Genomic DNA, 14,955 nt, shown 5'->3' with positions numbered 1-14,955 from the left:
AATCTGTCATCTGAAGGCCTTAGGGCTTGTACTGATGACCGCGCTTTCGGTCCGAGTGCGATCTGACAAAACATCGGATCGCACTCGGACCAATGTTATTCTATACGGCTGCACACATGTCCAATATTTTCCCTGGACTGAGTCTGTTCAAGAAAAAAATTCCAGCATGGACAAGTTGATCCAATTATCACATCTTATTCGGCCTTGCAAGTCAACGAGTGCATGGAAATCATCGGACCGCACTTGGATGACATATGAGTGCAGTCCAATTTCTGCCCACTCACAGAATGGAGATGGTGGAGACACTTTTATACCCTCTTCTCCTCATCCAAGAGTATCAGATCACACTATGCTCTCGCTCTGATCAAACTCTAAGGCCGGGGTCACACTAACCAAAGCAAAATACGGTCAGTATTTTACATGCGTAATACAGATGAATGGCCCCTAAACAGTGCTCCATATGTCATCCGTAATCAAGGTGTGGTCGCGTATTTTGCGCATGTCAGCATCCGTATGTAATCCGTATGTAATCCGTATGGCGAGATTTTCTCGCAGGCTTGCAAAATGGACATATAATGGAGCCCTATGACAGGGTTTATAACACAAACCGCATATATATATATGTATTCTATGTGTATATATCTATTCTTTTGTTTCTTTATTAAACCTGTCAGTGTGAGTTTACTGTACAGCGCACTGAATTGCCGGCTTTGCTAAGAGACACCGGGTGCGTATTTCTCGCAAGTCACGTGTGGTCCGTGTGTAATCCGTATTTTTTGCGCACCCATAGACTTGCATTGGCGTATTACGGCCGTAGTACGCTGACAGTCCCAGCATGCTGCGATTGGCACGGACCGTAGAATACGGATGAGAAATATACGGCTGGTGCAAGGGACCCCAGAGAGAATCATTGGTCCGTGTCTAATGCGCGCTTTTTGCGCCTCTCACTCAGCCGTATTCCTCGCCAGTGTGACCCCGGCCTTAGGCCACGTGCACACGATAAGTTTTTTACCTCAGTATTTGTAAGCCAAAACCAGGCGTGGGTGTTAAATCCAGAAGTGGTGACGTGTTTCTATTCTACTTTTCCTCTGATTGTCCGTCTCCTGGTTTTGGCTTACAGATACTGAGGTAAAAAACTCGCCAAATACTGAACGTGTGAACGCGGCCTAAACAGAATTTGATTAGCATGTGATTAGAATAATCGGCCGGTTCTCTGGGATAGGAAATACTCTGGGGTAACCCTACCACAATCTACATGTCCTAATGAGATGGAATAATTGGCCAGGTGATAATTAGTATAAAAAGAGCAAAGGCCTTCATTTCCTAGGTAGTGACTGGTTGGAGCAGTGCCTGTGAGTACATGCTGTGTATAGGGGCCATGTTCTTTCCCCCAGTTCTTTGTTCCTACAAGTGGTTTCTTTTTTTCCCTTTAGAGCTATTTGTTTAGTAATCCATCCCTTATGCTAAATCTATGTAGTCCTCCTTCACTTCTGTGATGGTTGGCCCCTGGGTCTGCCCCTGATGTGTGCAAGGGAGAGGAGCATTGTTTGTCAGGACTGAGCCCTGGGGTGATGTGGCTTCTTAATGTCCCTAGGACAGATCACTAGACTTGAGGGGAAGGTTTTAGGGTGTGTGTGCACTGCACACACTGTGGATTGTCCTGTGTAATTTTCCCTGTGGATTTGTGTAAAAGGTGTGGTTTAGCCTGTGGGTTTCCCCGTGTTTTGGCACCTGCCATGGAGCAGGTGCCAAACTGCAGCGGAATCTGCACAAAGAATTGACATGCTGTGGTTTTGAAACTGCAGCAAACCTGCATGGATAATTCTGCCCTGTGTGCACTGCGGTTTTCTACTTCCATTGATTATAATGGTACTGTACACTGCAGCAGAAACTGCTGCGGATCTGCAGCGTGTGCACACCCCCTTAGACAAATATCAATGCACCAGAAATCATCACTAAGCTATTTATTTGTCAGGTCTTCATAGGAAAAATGGAAGCTGTTATGTGGTGTGAAAAGGAAAATGGAGACCTCTGCCTGCCTTCCAAGACTAACTGCCCAACTGGTAAGTTTCCCAGAGTGGTTATGTTCTAGAAATTCAGCATGTCCAATGTTGGGTTAGTAAATAAGTCTTTTACCCCAATATGTATATTAAAGCAGCTGCACAGTGATAGGATTTGTGGCCCCTATGAAAATCACTGTAATATTCCAGGTAGACTCGCACCATGAGTCTGTGGCCATAAACAGTATAGTTGGGTGCATTTTTCTCTGTGGCTGCTGCTCTGATACACCTGGAAGGGTCAGAAGGCTGGAGATGATGTCTGATATAATAATCTTTATTTTATATAGCACTTTACAGTTTGCACACACTATCATCGCTGTCCCCGATGGGGCTCACAACCTGACTGTGAAATACGTGTTTATCACCACTAAGTGTTATAGCTGATATGGACCTAAAGCCGTGGGGAGGAGCACTTGCAGTCCCGCTGATTGGGCTGTGTTGGTGTGCAGGCATGCATGTGGGCTGTGGTCAGGCAGTGCTCACTAGGGTGACCGCAAAAAATCGATGCCGGAATTTTGTCCGTCTGGACCCCACAAAACGATTCCCCTTTCCAGATATTGAGAGCCAAAATTTGAGCTCGATCAAACGACGTTAACCCGTGTCGCTCAAAGTTTGAAAAAATCCAAATTGAGGTATTTTAAGATTTAGGTATTTTGCATAGTCTGTTAGACTATAAAGAATGTGACAACAACATTGCAGAAATAGCCCTGACCAAATTTTCGAACCATTTGTGGTATTTGAATGCAGAGTTGGTGGGATTATCGTTTTTTGATCCCACCATTACAGACAATGAAAAGTTGTTAATGGCTAATAAATTGCTCAGTAGCACAGATGAACCATCAGAGCACGCTAGGGTTGTAAATCCAAAAGTTAGGAAAGAAAAATTAAAAGAGGTAGGAAGTAACTGACTTTAACAACCTTCTGACAAAAGATGAAGAACAAAAGCAATATGTCCTGCAAGTTGTAAGCAAATGCCGAGCATTATATTCTGACGTTTCAAAAACTACGTTAACAAAAGCTCTAGAATAGATTAGATAACTATGTAAAATTATCAACTCATGTACGTTGGCGTGCTCTGATGGTTCATCTGTGCTACTGAGTCAGGGCTATTTCTGCAATGTTGTCACATTCTTTATAGTCTAACAGACTATGCAAAATACCTAAGTCTTAAAATACCTCAATTTGGATTTTTTTTTTAAACTTTGAGCGGCAAGGGCTAACGTCGTTTGATCGAGCTCAAATTTTGGCTCTCTCAATATCTGGAAAGGGGAATTGTTTTGTGGGGTCCAGACGAACAAGATTCTGACTCTTCCCCCCCCCCCCCCCCCCCCACATGACATCCGGTCACCCTAGTGCTCACTCTACAGTGGCGCTGCTAACTGGAATTATCCAAAGAACAGTAACTGCACTGAGCCCTTGGCCATGTGCAGGCCCTCTCGCTTGCACTACAAGTAATGCAAACTATTTTTTATAATGGGACTTGGCCCCTCATATGTATTACTGTATAGCTAAACATGCATTTTGAGGGAGATTCTCCATTAAATGCAATTCATGGGTCTGCTGGGTGTTGCTTTAAGTGCTCAACTAACGTATTATGAGGAACATGTCTGAAGGACTAGGGTATAAATGTACCATTATCCAATTACTGCCGTGGCTCTGAGGGAGTAAAGACAGGGCCGTAGTCATATCTGAGAATACTCGCCCCAACGTGCCCTGGTCCCTCCTATGAAGAACTTTACTTTTTCCTTGTCGCAGCACGTCCTTGTCAGATACATCAGCATAGGGTTTCATACAGTCCTCACTCTCCCTGAGCTTCTACCTAGAGCCTCCAGTACATTCCTGGGTCATACTGCCTCTTGTGGTAATGCAGCATCCTCCCTGTTCAGACTCCCTATGGCTAGGGGTTCCATCACCCGTTTCACCCAAGCTCTGAGGGCATCAGTGTTGGGCGTCTGGTTTCTGCATCTGCTCTGCAGGAATCCAGAGCCTCACATTCTGTGGTCTCCTGCTGTCTATCTACTGCAGAGAAGATTACTTTGCAGCAGACTGCTCCAGAGACTAAGTTCCTCTGTGCTCATACTGGGCATGCTCACGAGGCTATCTCCCATTGGAGACTGGGAGTCATATGCCCAGGTCCTGCTCCAGATCTCACTGGTCCATCTCGGAGATCTGGAAGGTCGCGCGCATGACCGTTCCACCATGCACTAGTATAGAATTTTCAGGCTAAATGGTGCCAGATGTATGACTCTGGTGACTGACTCATTTGAAACCCCTTCCCTCTGATATTATGCATGTGGATAGGGAATTAGTGCAGTACTCAGTGGCAAGCCTTAGACCACTGTGCACACCGCACCTCTGCTCTAGCGTCCGACATTGCGCCTGCTTCCTAGCCTTGTCGACTCGTGGCCGTGCCCTGCGCTGCAGTTGCAGCCCTCCTTGGCGTCCGCAGTAGCGACACCACACACGGTAGGTCTAGACGGACGCAGCTCCTCTGCCTTGGGTCCTGCTCCTGTGACCAGCTACAGTGTGTGCATTTCCCTGTGGTCTGTGACACTAACAGGCTCAGCATTTTCGTATGTTTATGTTGCGGCGCCTCTGTGTGTGAACAGAGCCCGCTTAGCGCACTTCGGGTGAAGTCTAACCCTGTGCGCATCATACCGCCATATTGCTCGTCTGTCACTACCTAGCAGCGGTGTAACATCTACTGCACGGTGGACCCCGAGCGGCGAACGCACTTTACTATTTTTATTTAGTGCATTCCGCCGTTCCTAACAATCAGTCCATGAAATGATCTGCCACATGATGAGCGACCTGCATCCCCATACTGTTCCTGGCCTTCACTTCTCTAACACTGATGTCCCACTTCTGCCTCAGACATATCACTGGGCCCTGGATGGCTGGGTAGCTCACTCAAATGTTGCAGAGCTAACTGCCCTACACTGGCACCTGGGCCCCTAGTCACTACAAACAGGAAAAACCTATCTTATTCCTGGTCAGCTCCTCCTATGTACACGAATCCCCATCTAGTGTCCAACTCGGGGTGTATATACACTCCCAAAAATATATGTATACAGACAAAACTATATAAAGTATACAAATGTCTGTCTATATCTTAACCTGGGTGTGTTTGTGGGACACAACAGTCCTTGTAACCCCTTAGGGTGTGTGCACACGCTGCGGATTCTGGGGCAGATTGATCCGCGCAGATTTTGCAAAATTCGCAGATCTAAAGACCTGCGGTTTATCACCTCTACAATGGAGGAGATGGTAAACCGCTGTGGAATCCGCAGAAAGAGTTGACATGTCAACTTTCTGCGGTTTAGAAACCGCAGCAAATACACACGAAAAAATCTGCACAGCGGTTTTTGATTTCCATAGGTTATAATGGTACTGTACACTGCAGATCCACAGGGCCAAATCTGCAGCATGTGCACACACCCTTACACTTCTGCTCTCCTACTACCATGCCCCGCCAAGGTGATGTCCAGGCCTTCTTTAGTGGAAGTCCATGCTGAAATTAGAAGGAACCTGGCACCACCTGCCTACATCAGACCAGTGGCTGCAGATCTCAGCCATATAAGCTTAACTTTGAAATTCTGTGGTGTGAGGAACCTAAGTTAAATGTGGCCGGTGCCAGAGCTGCACAAGACTAGCTGGAAAGATTGGTGAGAGGACTCTGGCTCAATGGGAGCAGGCAGTGAGAAGTTTCGTGTGTGTGTGTGTGTGTGTGTTTGTTTTTTTTTTTTTTTTGAAACTGCAGCATTTCAAATCTGTCACAACTTTTATTTCAGATACTACACAGTTGACTATTGACTTATGATTGGAGAAATCTGCTTTCTCGGCCATAATTGATCAGTTGTCGAAGCGCTCAATTCTGAGGTAAAATCTGTAGTCGGAAGGTATTCCATTACTGATAAGATTCTATGTAGCTAGGAGGCAGCACTGTCTGGCACACCATCCTCCCATCTACATAGCATTGTATCAGTACCTGCCATCTCTTACCTTAGTAACGGGAAAGTGTCTTTACAGAATACAGATTTTTGCCTCAAATTGAGTTAGAAGCAGCAATCCTTGACAAGGGTACTATTGATTTATGGAATAAGTTACTCCTTAAAAGGGTTGTCTAGTGAAAAGCAATAAGTCTGCATTCACTGTTACTGCAGACTTGTGACCACTAAATGTGCGTTTGGTTACCAGGACTGTATCTGAGGGAACGTGTTGGTGCCAAGCACGGTAAGCCTCCAGACCAGCCATTGTGGTTGAACATGCTTCTGTGGCACCAAGGTAACCTGCCAACTGGCCATAATCTTCCTCCTTTTCTGGGAGAGTTGGCAAATATGGCATTTCTATTATCTTAATCTCGAGTTAAGCTTGTATCTTCAGTCCTGTGGTGTGAACACTAAATGATATAGTGCTGCTCTGCCCTTATTTTCCTGCAGTTGCACGACTTAATAAAGGGTCACTACAAATGATTAATGCCAAGAGCTTTACAGTGGCCAAACCAAGAGCACTTAGGAAGGCGCTGGGAAACATTAACCAAGTGCAAGCTAGAAAACCTGCTTCATCAAAGGTAAGCAGGGCTGAGGCCATAGCCCCCTGAGGAAGATCTGAACACTGCAGCATTGTGATGTGTGGTGCTGAACCGCCTCATACAGAGCAGGGGACAGCAGGATGGAAGTGACCAGTGTATATTTTACTCTCGGCTCCCCTGCCAATATAATCTGCCATAGCTCTAGAAATATGGTCTGTCTACTGCCATTTTAATTGTATTTTCCAAGGAGGTATTTCTCAGAACAATAGTGTAGAACTGATTAAAGAAATGGCCCCAGAGATTCCCATGAGCCACACCAATATGGTATAGACCAAAAATATGCATTAAATAAGGTTCATAACGGTGCAGCTGTGGTGTCCCTGAGGGTCCAGTTGCCACAGAGGTACTGCACCTCATCCAGAGGTATGGTATCCCACCCTCAGGTAAGGAGGGAGCACTACCCAGGACTCTAACACACACCCATTCAGTCAGGGCATCTGGGTGTACCCTTAGGGAGGATGGCCTCATCCCAGCCTGGCTAGGAAAGGGGTTGGGGAGTAGGAAAAAGGGGAGGAGCTTAGAAGGTGAATGAGCAGTCAGTTGGTGGGACAAGTTAGTGCTGAGGTAAGAAGATCGACTGACTCTTTCTAGAACAGTCGGAGAGGAGTGAGGGCTGGCAGTTGGAGAGTTGAGAAGGAAGAGCTGAGGGAGAGTTGGGGCATGGGAAGTGCAGAGGCCACCCATGGGGGCCCATATCCAGAAATGGAAGGACTAGGTTGCAGTGGGGGAGCTGGCTCCTAAGACTAGTGGAGAACTACAGGAATCAGCTAGCAAGCCAGAGGCTGGGGTAACTGTACATACCTCAGCCACATCCAGTTATTCACTAAAAAGGCAGCCATATAGGAGCAAGGGGACTCAGGGAAATTGACCCAAGTTCTGCTGCTGCTGGCTTGGACACTGAAGGTGCTGGGTAGGAGGGCAGAAACCAGCACAGTGAGACTGCCAGGAGAGAAATGCACAAAAGGGAGTCCTGGAAAGGTGTATCCCAATCTATCTGGGAGCTTGCTAGATGCCTCACCTGGAAGACATGGTGCCAAGCAGGCACCTGTGTACTGTAAGTAAAACTCTGGGAACTGCACCCTGCTGTCATTTTATGTCTCTCCTGCACCGCTCTCACCACAACAGCCACGATCTCTACTTATGAGTCAGTAATGAGTGGCCATAGAGGAGTGCTTGGGAAGCAATACAGGGGCAGATTAGAATGTCAAGTCTCCACCACAGCTCCAGCTGAGTACCTCTGATGGAGGATAGGAGCAATGGGAAAATAGAAAAGTGTCTTAGGAGCGAAGGAAAGACTCAGACAAGAGATGGGGTTAAACCACTACATGTTTCGACGGAGGACTGAATGTCATCGCAATCATGAGTAAGACTGCTTAGTGGAGTTGAAATGTGTCGACGATGAAAATTTTCTTTTCTATGCACTATAATTAATTTTGAAAAATAAAAAGGAAATCCAGTCCTGTTGAGCGGGAATCTTTTTTTTTTTTTTTTTTTTTTTTTGTTTCCATTACCACCCCAGGCTATCCCCCAACCTGCCCAAACTCCTTATCCTGCTAATACCCCAATACTGAGCTGTAGCTGCCATGTCACCCTATTGCACCTACTGTGCCCTCTAGATGGTGAAACATCTAGAATGAGTGTCCACACTTTGCCCTTAGAAAGTAATAATGCCCACTGTGCACCCCCTTGACAGTCACAATAACCAGAGAGCCCCTATAACAATAGGTGCACACTTAACATTTAATGTTGAGATCCCCCCCCACACTATAATGACCCCTTAGTAGCCCCCACACTGTATGATGACCCACTAAGATGCCTCCATATAGCATAATGCACTCTCTTAAAATACAATGCTCACCTCTCCTTGTTCCTCTACTGTGAGAGCCCGCTCATCTTGGTACAGGCCATGTAATGACATCATTGACGTGAGATGGGGAATGATTCTCTTCCACAGCCCACAAACTATGGTTATCAATCTAGCCATGTTCTGGAACTTATTAGAATAAAAATCAAGCTTTGCCTGGCACAAGCTGTGAACTTATTTTCTTTATTTATTTTTTTTATATACTCAGGTGGCCAAAAAGAGCAACTTGACAAAGGAAATGTCTGAGGAGCATCCTGAAATTGATACCTTCATTCCATATAATCCTCTAGGTACTGCGTGGTCTTCCTATTCATTGTGTGTAATTATGTAGTGTTTACTGGGTTGGGTTCACTCTGCTTTTAATTACATTCTTATGAAAAATTCAGTGTAATACCATAACTAAACAGTCACGACAATCATATATATGTGCCTACCTAATTTTGCCATTTTTCTGACCAATGGACCAATTGACTGACTTTCTATTCCTGGACTTTAGGTCATGAATACATGAACATAAAATTTTTTTTAATAACCCTCTCCAGATTATGAGACCTTTGATGTTCCTGAAGAGCATAAACTCAGTGATTGCTGTCTGGCCAGCCTTCCACTACTTGTTTCAAAGGATGATGCTGAGAGATTTTCTGCACTTGCCAATCCTGTTCTCTCTCCAATGGAAACTGAACCAATAAAATATGCTAAGTACTTGAGGTATAAACATTCAAGGCAAAAGAAACCAACTCTAGTAAAGACTCCAAGTGCTTTCTTCATGGTCTACAGCAGTGGTCCCCAATTATTTTTTTTTTTTCCCCCTGAGCTGCACTGAGATGGTCACAAGCCACAATGTGTGCAAAATATAACATGTCACTTTTTTCTCTTCACCAACACCTCGGTCCATTGGGGGGGGGGGGGGAGAAGATAATGTGCACAGCCCCATAGAATATCATGGGTATGAGAGGACCATGGGATGGTACTCGACCAAGAATCAGTTGTGTGCACGAGCCCTAAAACTGATACTGCACCACACCAATTAAACCCAATGCACATATAACTGAACTATACAATTTCTCACACAAGGGACATGCAAATGTGGTGATGGCAGGCACGCAGGATGCAGTGACGAGTCGTGAGACAACTTGGTGCTTTCTATAATAACATTTATAAGACTAGAGGGAACTTTCCTCAGTAACGGCTGGATCACCAAAAGGGGGTAACATGGGTTGCCCTCACAGGGGCTCTAAAACAAGCAAACACAAACGGGTAGAACACTACTACTTCCAACAATAGCCGGTCACTATAGGGCCACAGTATGGCCGACTATGGGTCCGTAAATATAGTCAACTTAGCCGTCCACACATCCCTCGCTGTTCAGGATGGTGGTCTTTCGGCATATTAGTCGTTGGGCCCAGTTGCTGAGGCGTTGACTAAGTCTTCACGCGCTCATGACACTGAAGCCCCACAGGCCCCGGCGGAGTCCTTGGATGGGTGGGCCGCAGTCCCCAGACTGGGGCAAGCGGCAGCAATGTGTGGTGGCGAATCACAGACCACCTGCGCAGCTAACGGCTGTGACAGGGAGTCCACGGCCAGCAGAGGCTCAGCCCCTGCTGTGGACCGAAGCGGGACAGTGGTGGCCACCGGCAGCACTGTACTTGCCGTGGCCACTGAGCAGGGTGGTGGCAGGGAACAGGCCGCAGCCACAGGCTGGAGCGAGATGGCAGCAGGTAGGCCGCAGCTGAGGGGAGGCGGCCGTGGGTTGAACTGTGGCCGCGGGCTTGAGCGGGGCAGCAAGTCCCAGACTGCCTCAGTACTGTCCTTCTGGAGTCCTCAGGGAGCGTCCTCCCTGGCACTGGTGAGTCGCTCACCCTTTCAGCTGCTCCCAGTCTCCTGCTGACTCATCGTCCCAGGGATTCCCCACCTCCTTTATAGTGGTCCCTCCCTCCCCCAGCCCATCTGTCTGTCACAACGGTCTGTCCTCGAACTCTGTCCCCAGGAACCCAGATGACGGCTCCCTTGGTTCCGGCCCAGACACTCGACGGGGGGCCGTTCCTCCCACTCAAATATCCCATGAGATAACTAAATCTTAGTTTTGCTATTCTTAAAGGAGTTGTTGACTCTCAAATGGTACAAAAAAATGTAAAGTACCAAAACAAACTCTGCTTGTACTTGTCCACCCCCTAGAACCAGAGCAGACTTCTGCCACTGCTGCAGTCCTGGTGTGACTACAGGGGTGACTGGCACCAGTGCTCATTACTTGAGGTTGCATACCCAAGCACCCTAACCAAACTCTAGTAACAAGCACTTGTGCTCATCACTAGTGAAGTCACAGCTCTAGTTGCCAAGCTCAATAATTGGTTATCACATGCCATCAACCTCCAAAGCCCAGCGACTGGCTGCCTAGAGTAGTGACATGTTCTGTCACAGCAGGACTGCAGTGGCACTGGGAAGCTAATGCTGGACCCTGGTGTTAAAGAGAACCTGAGTTTATTTAATGTACTTAATCTCTTTAAGGGAACCTGTCACCACTTCTGTCCTACCAGCTAAAAATATCATTTTATTCAGTGTTGGCTATGCATTCCCTAAATAGTTATGTACCCCCCCCAATCTCACCATGTATTGCCCATAAAAACCTTATTTAGTTCTCCCACAATGTATGCTAATGGGGTCCATCTGCCCTATGGGCATGGCTTTGGCTCACTCCACCCCTCTCCAGCTGCTGTAGTCAGTACTTGATGAGAATAACAGATCTTTGAGACATCGCACCTGCGCAGTCAAAACAGTTCCTGGTGTGTGCGCAGTATGCTCTGCCCAACTGCAGGCAAAGCTGAAAAGAAGTGTGCATACGCCCTTCTGGGGAGACCTATGCTGGCCATTGGTTATAAAGTGACTGCTAGTAACAGCACCACACAGGCAGCGAGTGCTACGTGGAAGAATTAAATTATGGAAAGACCAGCCTATTACTGCTGCCAGTCTGTCTGAAAAGGCTACTTGCAGTCACCTCATAAGCAGCAGAGACAGCCCATGTAAAGTGTCTGGGCAGCCTAGTCAGTGAGTGATCACTGTCTGCAATGCCAGTTTACAACACAGATCAGGGACAGACAGCGTGTGGATGTCACCAGCCAGGAGGACACAGCCTTAATTTTCTCTGCTTGTCCTCCTTTTCTTACACTTCTTCCTGACTGCTTTCTTTGTGCAGTGTAAAGCAGACAGCTGTGAGCTACAGGTTGGGGGATCCCTGGTCTGTAAACCACTGTTCCCTGCATGGGAGTTGAGAACTGTCCAGCATGAGGAATCTACATAAATTGCCACCTGTATAGAAGGGAATGGAGCTTGGGCAAGACTAATGTTGGATTTGCCAGCGTATGATTGTTTACTTCCAGAAGTGACAAACTTTTATTGGGATACCATTGGCTATAGAATACACAGGGTCAAAATGACTACACAAGTAAAAATGCCTAATTTCAAGTAATTACATTTGTTAACAGTTTATTCATTTGGAATATTAAGGAACTTCCAACATTGCAAATTATGGAAATGTAAAGCTTTATGTGCTCTGCAAAATTAATTATATTAAATTTAAACTAATTCCTGTGTCCAGACTCCAGGAACATCCAGTGTGTACCTCATGGCACTTTAACCTTGATGTATAATCAGCTACAATAAAACTATATATTTTATTCCACTTCATCAGCTTGTGTGAAGGTGAACTAGCTCGCTGACCAATGTAAGTCAATGTGATATTTATGTTAACATGCAGACAGCATGGGGATGTTTAATACATGAAATATTACATATTTCTACCATATAATGTCTAACATTACAATTTCTTCCAGACTACTCCATTGCCACCTCCATCCCTCTATTTGATGACACCGCTATTGACCTGCCTGTTCTGTGCTACTTTTAATCAACTGTTTAATGTTTTAAATAAAGATTTTTATTTTGGTCTAACTTTCTCAGTCTGTTACACCCAGAAGCTTCAATGCTTTGGATTATTTCCAATCTCTTAATGTGGGGCCTCTTGGTGCCAATCTAATATTATGCTGCCCAGGCGAGACCCTCCCCAAATATGGCTTTAGTATGCAGCCAACAGTAACTAAAACCCCAAGGGGAAACTGGGTGTATTTGGTCTGGATTTAATGTGGGGGTCCACGTTTCATAGCCTCGTGTCCCACGTTTCATAGCCGAAAATTAGGGTGCGTCTTTTAGTCTGAATATAGCTTATGGGGGGCAGCAGTGGTTGTGAAGCAGGGTCACTGCTGCAGGAAGCCAGCAGCAGAATTGGGGCAAGGCTGTGGGCACTCAAGTGAAATCCCAGTCTGTACATGCGCCACTCGAGGTGGCCATATTCATAGAGCCCACTGCCAGGAAATTGATGCAGTCCGCTCTGCCTTACTTCTTCCAGCCCAAGACCCGCATCCTTGCACCGCTGGGACACCCTCTCCTCCCACAGCATCACTCAACCACTGCTGGCATCCTGCAGCAAGGACTCTGCCACCAGTGATCCCAATCCACCCCCCCCCCCCCCCCCAAGTAAGCTAGCGTAAATTTGCACTATTAAGCTGTGTGCACACGTAGCGTTTTTTAAGCATTTCTGCAGTGCTTTTAGACAAGAAATTTTGCTGCAGAAATGCTTAAGAAAAGCATCCAATGGATTTGCAATGAAAAACGCACATGTTGTGCCAATGGTGCATTTTTACCCGCTGTGGAAATGCTTAGCGTTTAAAAACGCAGCATGTTCATTAATTTTGCCATCAATTATATGGGCAGAAACGCTTGACAAACACATACAAAAGCGTGTCAAACCGCATGCGTTTTCCCAGGAGCAGGGTGTGCGATTCTGCTCAGGTATTTTCTGCATGAGAATCGCTAGTTTTGGTGCACAGCGTAAGTCAGACCCACATTTTCTTTAAAAATCTCTTTTCCTCACCAAAACTTGGAGGGCCTCTTATGGTCTGGTGCCTCTTATAGTCAGAAAAATAGTCAATTTAAAAAAAAAAAAAAAAAAAAAATTGAAATGACCTAATCGCTTATGTAACCAATTTATTAGGTCCCAGCGGTGCTTCTCGGTGTACGTCGGCCTTCTGTGGCTACTTGCCATTCTCTGTGACCCGTACAGCCTATCATATAAGACTTGTTTGTTTTAAGGATTTTTATTAACCTCTTTACCCACGAAGGTGGTTTGTACATTAATGACCAGGCCAATTTTTAGAATTCTGACCACTGTCCCTTTATGAGGTTCTAACTCTGGAACTCTTTAACGGATCTGGCTGATTCTGAGATTATTTTTTGTGACATATTGTAATTCATGATAGTGGTAAAATTTCTTTGACACAGCTTGTGTTTATTTGTGGGGAAAAAAAAGAATTTCAAGCAGTTTTTGAAAATTTAGCAATTTCCACACTTGACTTTTCATGCCCTTACATCAGCTATGTCACACAGAATAGTTAATAAAGAACATTTCACACATGCCTAATTTTCATCAGCACAATTTTGAAGCCAAATTTGCAAAACAATATTTTTATGGACTACCTCACATTTGAAGTCACTTTCAGCAGTCTATATGATAGAAAATATCCAAGAGTGACACCATTCTAAAAACTGCACCCCTGAAGGTGCTCAAAACTACATTCAAGAAGTTTATTAACCCTTCAGGTTACAGTAATTTTTGGAATGTGAAAAACTTTTCATCAAAAACTTTTCATCAGATCCAAATTGTTTATTTTGACAAGGGTAATGAGAAAAAATGGACCCCAAAATGTGTTTTGTAATTTCTCCTGAACATGCCAATACCCATATGAGACACACGACAGAGCTTGGAAAGGAAAGAGCGCCATTTCACTTGTTTAATGCAAAACTTGCTGGAACAATAGGCGGACACCATTTTGGAAACTAGACCCCTCAGGGAACTGAGATAGATGTATGGTGAACACACTGAACCCCTAATGCTTCACAGAAATTTATAACTTTGAGCTGTATAAAAAAACAAAACATTTTCCCCACAAATGTTCTTAACCCCATATCTTGCGTTTTCCTAAGGGTAACAGGAAAGATTGCACCATACAATTTGTTGTGTTATTTCTCCTGAGTATGCTGATACCCCATATATGGGGAAATACTACTTTTGAGGCACAGTGTAAAGCTCTGAAAAAAAGCTTCAGATTTTGCTGGAATGGTTGGAGGGTGCTATGTCACATTGGCCAAACCCCTGAGGTGCCAGAATAACAGAAGCCTCTGTGTGAACTCATTTTACAAACTACGTGCCCCAATTAGTCTAGGGGTGCAGTGATCATATTAACACATTTGCCTCGAATTTTATACCATTCAGAGATTAAGAAAAAAGTTTAATTTATTCTATCAATAAAATGTTTAATCCACAAGCTTTTAATGTTTAAGGGCTAATAAAAAAAATGTTCACAACAAAATTAGGTCAATTTTTTCCTGAG

The 14,955-nt window shown here is 45.2% G+C and overlaps 1 protein-coding gene across 2 annotated transcripts; it reads left to right on the top strand.

The window, feature by feature from the left end:
• The first annotated feature begins 1,287 nt into the window (after nucleotides 1-1,287).
• On the top strand, nucleotides 1,288-12,460 carry LOC141095144 (securin-like). Of its 2 annotated transcripts, XM_073581029.1 has the most exons (6): nucleotides 1,290-1,352; nucleotides 1,976-2,063; nucleotides 6,500-6,630; nucleotides 8,724-8,805; nucleotides 9,058-9,210; nucleotides 12,343-12,460. In XM_073581029.1, the coding sequence occupies exons 2-6, from the start codon at nucleotides 1,991-1,993 to the stop codon at nucleotides 12,414-12,416; spliced, it is 513 nt and encodes a 170-aa protein (XP_073437130.1). In that variant the 5' UTR covers nucleotides 1,290-1,352; nucleotides 1,976-1,990; the 3' UTR covers nucleotides 12,417-12,460. The 2 variants fall into 2 exon arrangements, with proteins under 2 accessions (XP_073437129.1, XP_073437130.1); XM_073581028.1 differs by lacking the exon at nucleotides 12,343-12,460 and having other exon boundaries at nucleotides 1,288-1,352; nucleotides 9,058-9,353.
• Nucleotides 12,461-14,955: the final 2,495 nt, after the last annotated feature.

Source organism: Dendrobates tinctorius, unplaced genomic scaffold, assembly GCF_039654945.1.
Source record: "Dendrobates tinctorius isolate UK_male_01 unplaced genomic scaffold, ASM3965494v1 ptg000067l, whole genome shotgun sequence".
Classification (NCBI taxonomy): Eukaryota; Metazoa; Chordata; class Amphibia; order Anura; family Dendrobatidae; genus Dendrobates; species Dendrobates tinctorius.
The sequence above is the reverse complement of the archived record's forward strand: the minus strand, read 5'-3'. Positions and strand labels throughout refer to the sequence as shown.

What these genes read in the sequence shown, in the direction of transcription:
- LOC141095144 (XM_073581028.1), top strand. Translation starts at nt 1,991, where the DNA reads ATGGAAGCTGTTATGTGGTGTGAAAAGGAAAATGGAGACCTCTGCCTG. An exon ending in CAAGACTAACTGCCCAACTG is followed by an intron (nt 2,064 to 6,499) that starts GTAAGTTTCCCA and finishes ATTTTCCTGCAG; the next exon opens with TTGCACGACTTAATAAAGGG. An exon ending in GAAAACCTGCTTCATCAAAG is followed by an intron (nt 6,631 to 8,723) that starts GTAAGCAGGGCT and finishes TTATATACTCAG; the next exon opens with GTGGCCAAAAAGAGCAACTT.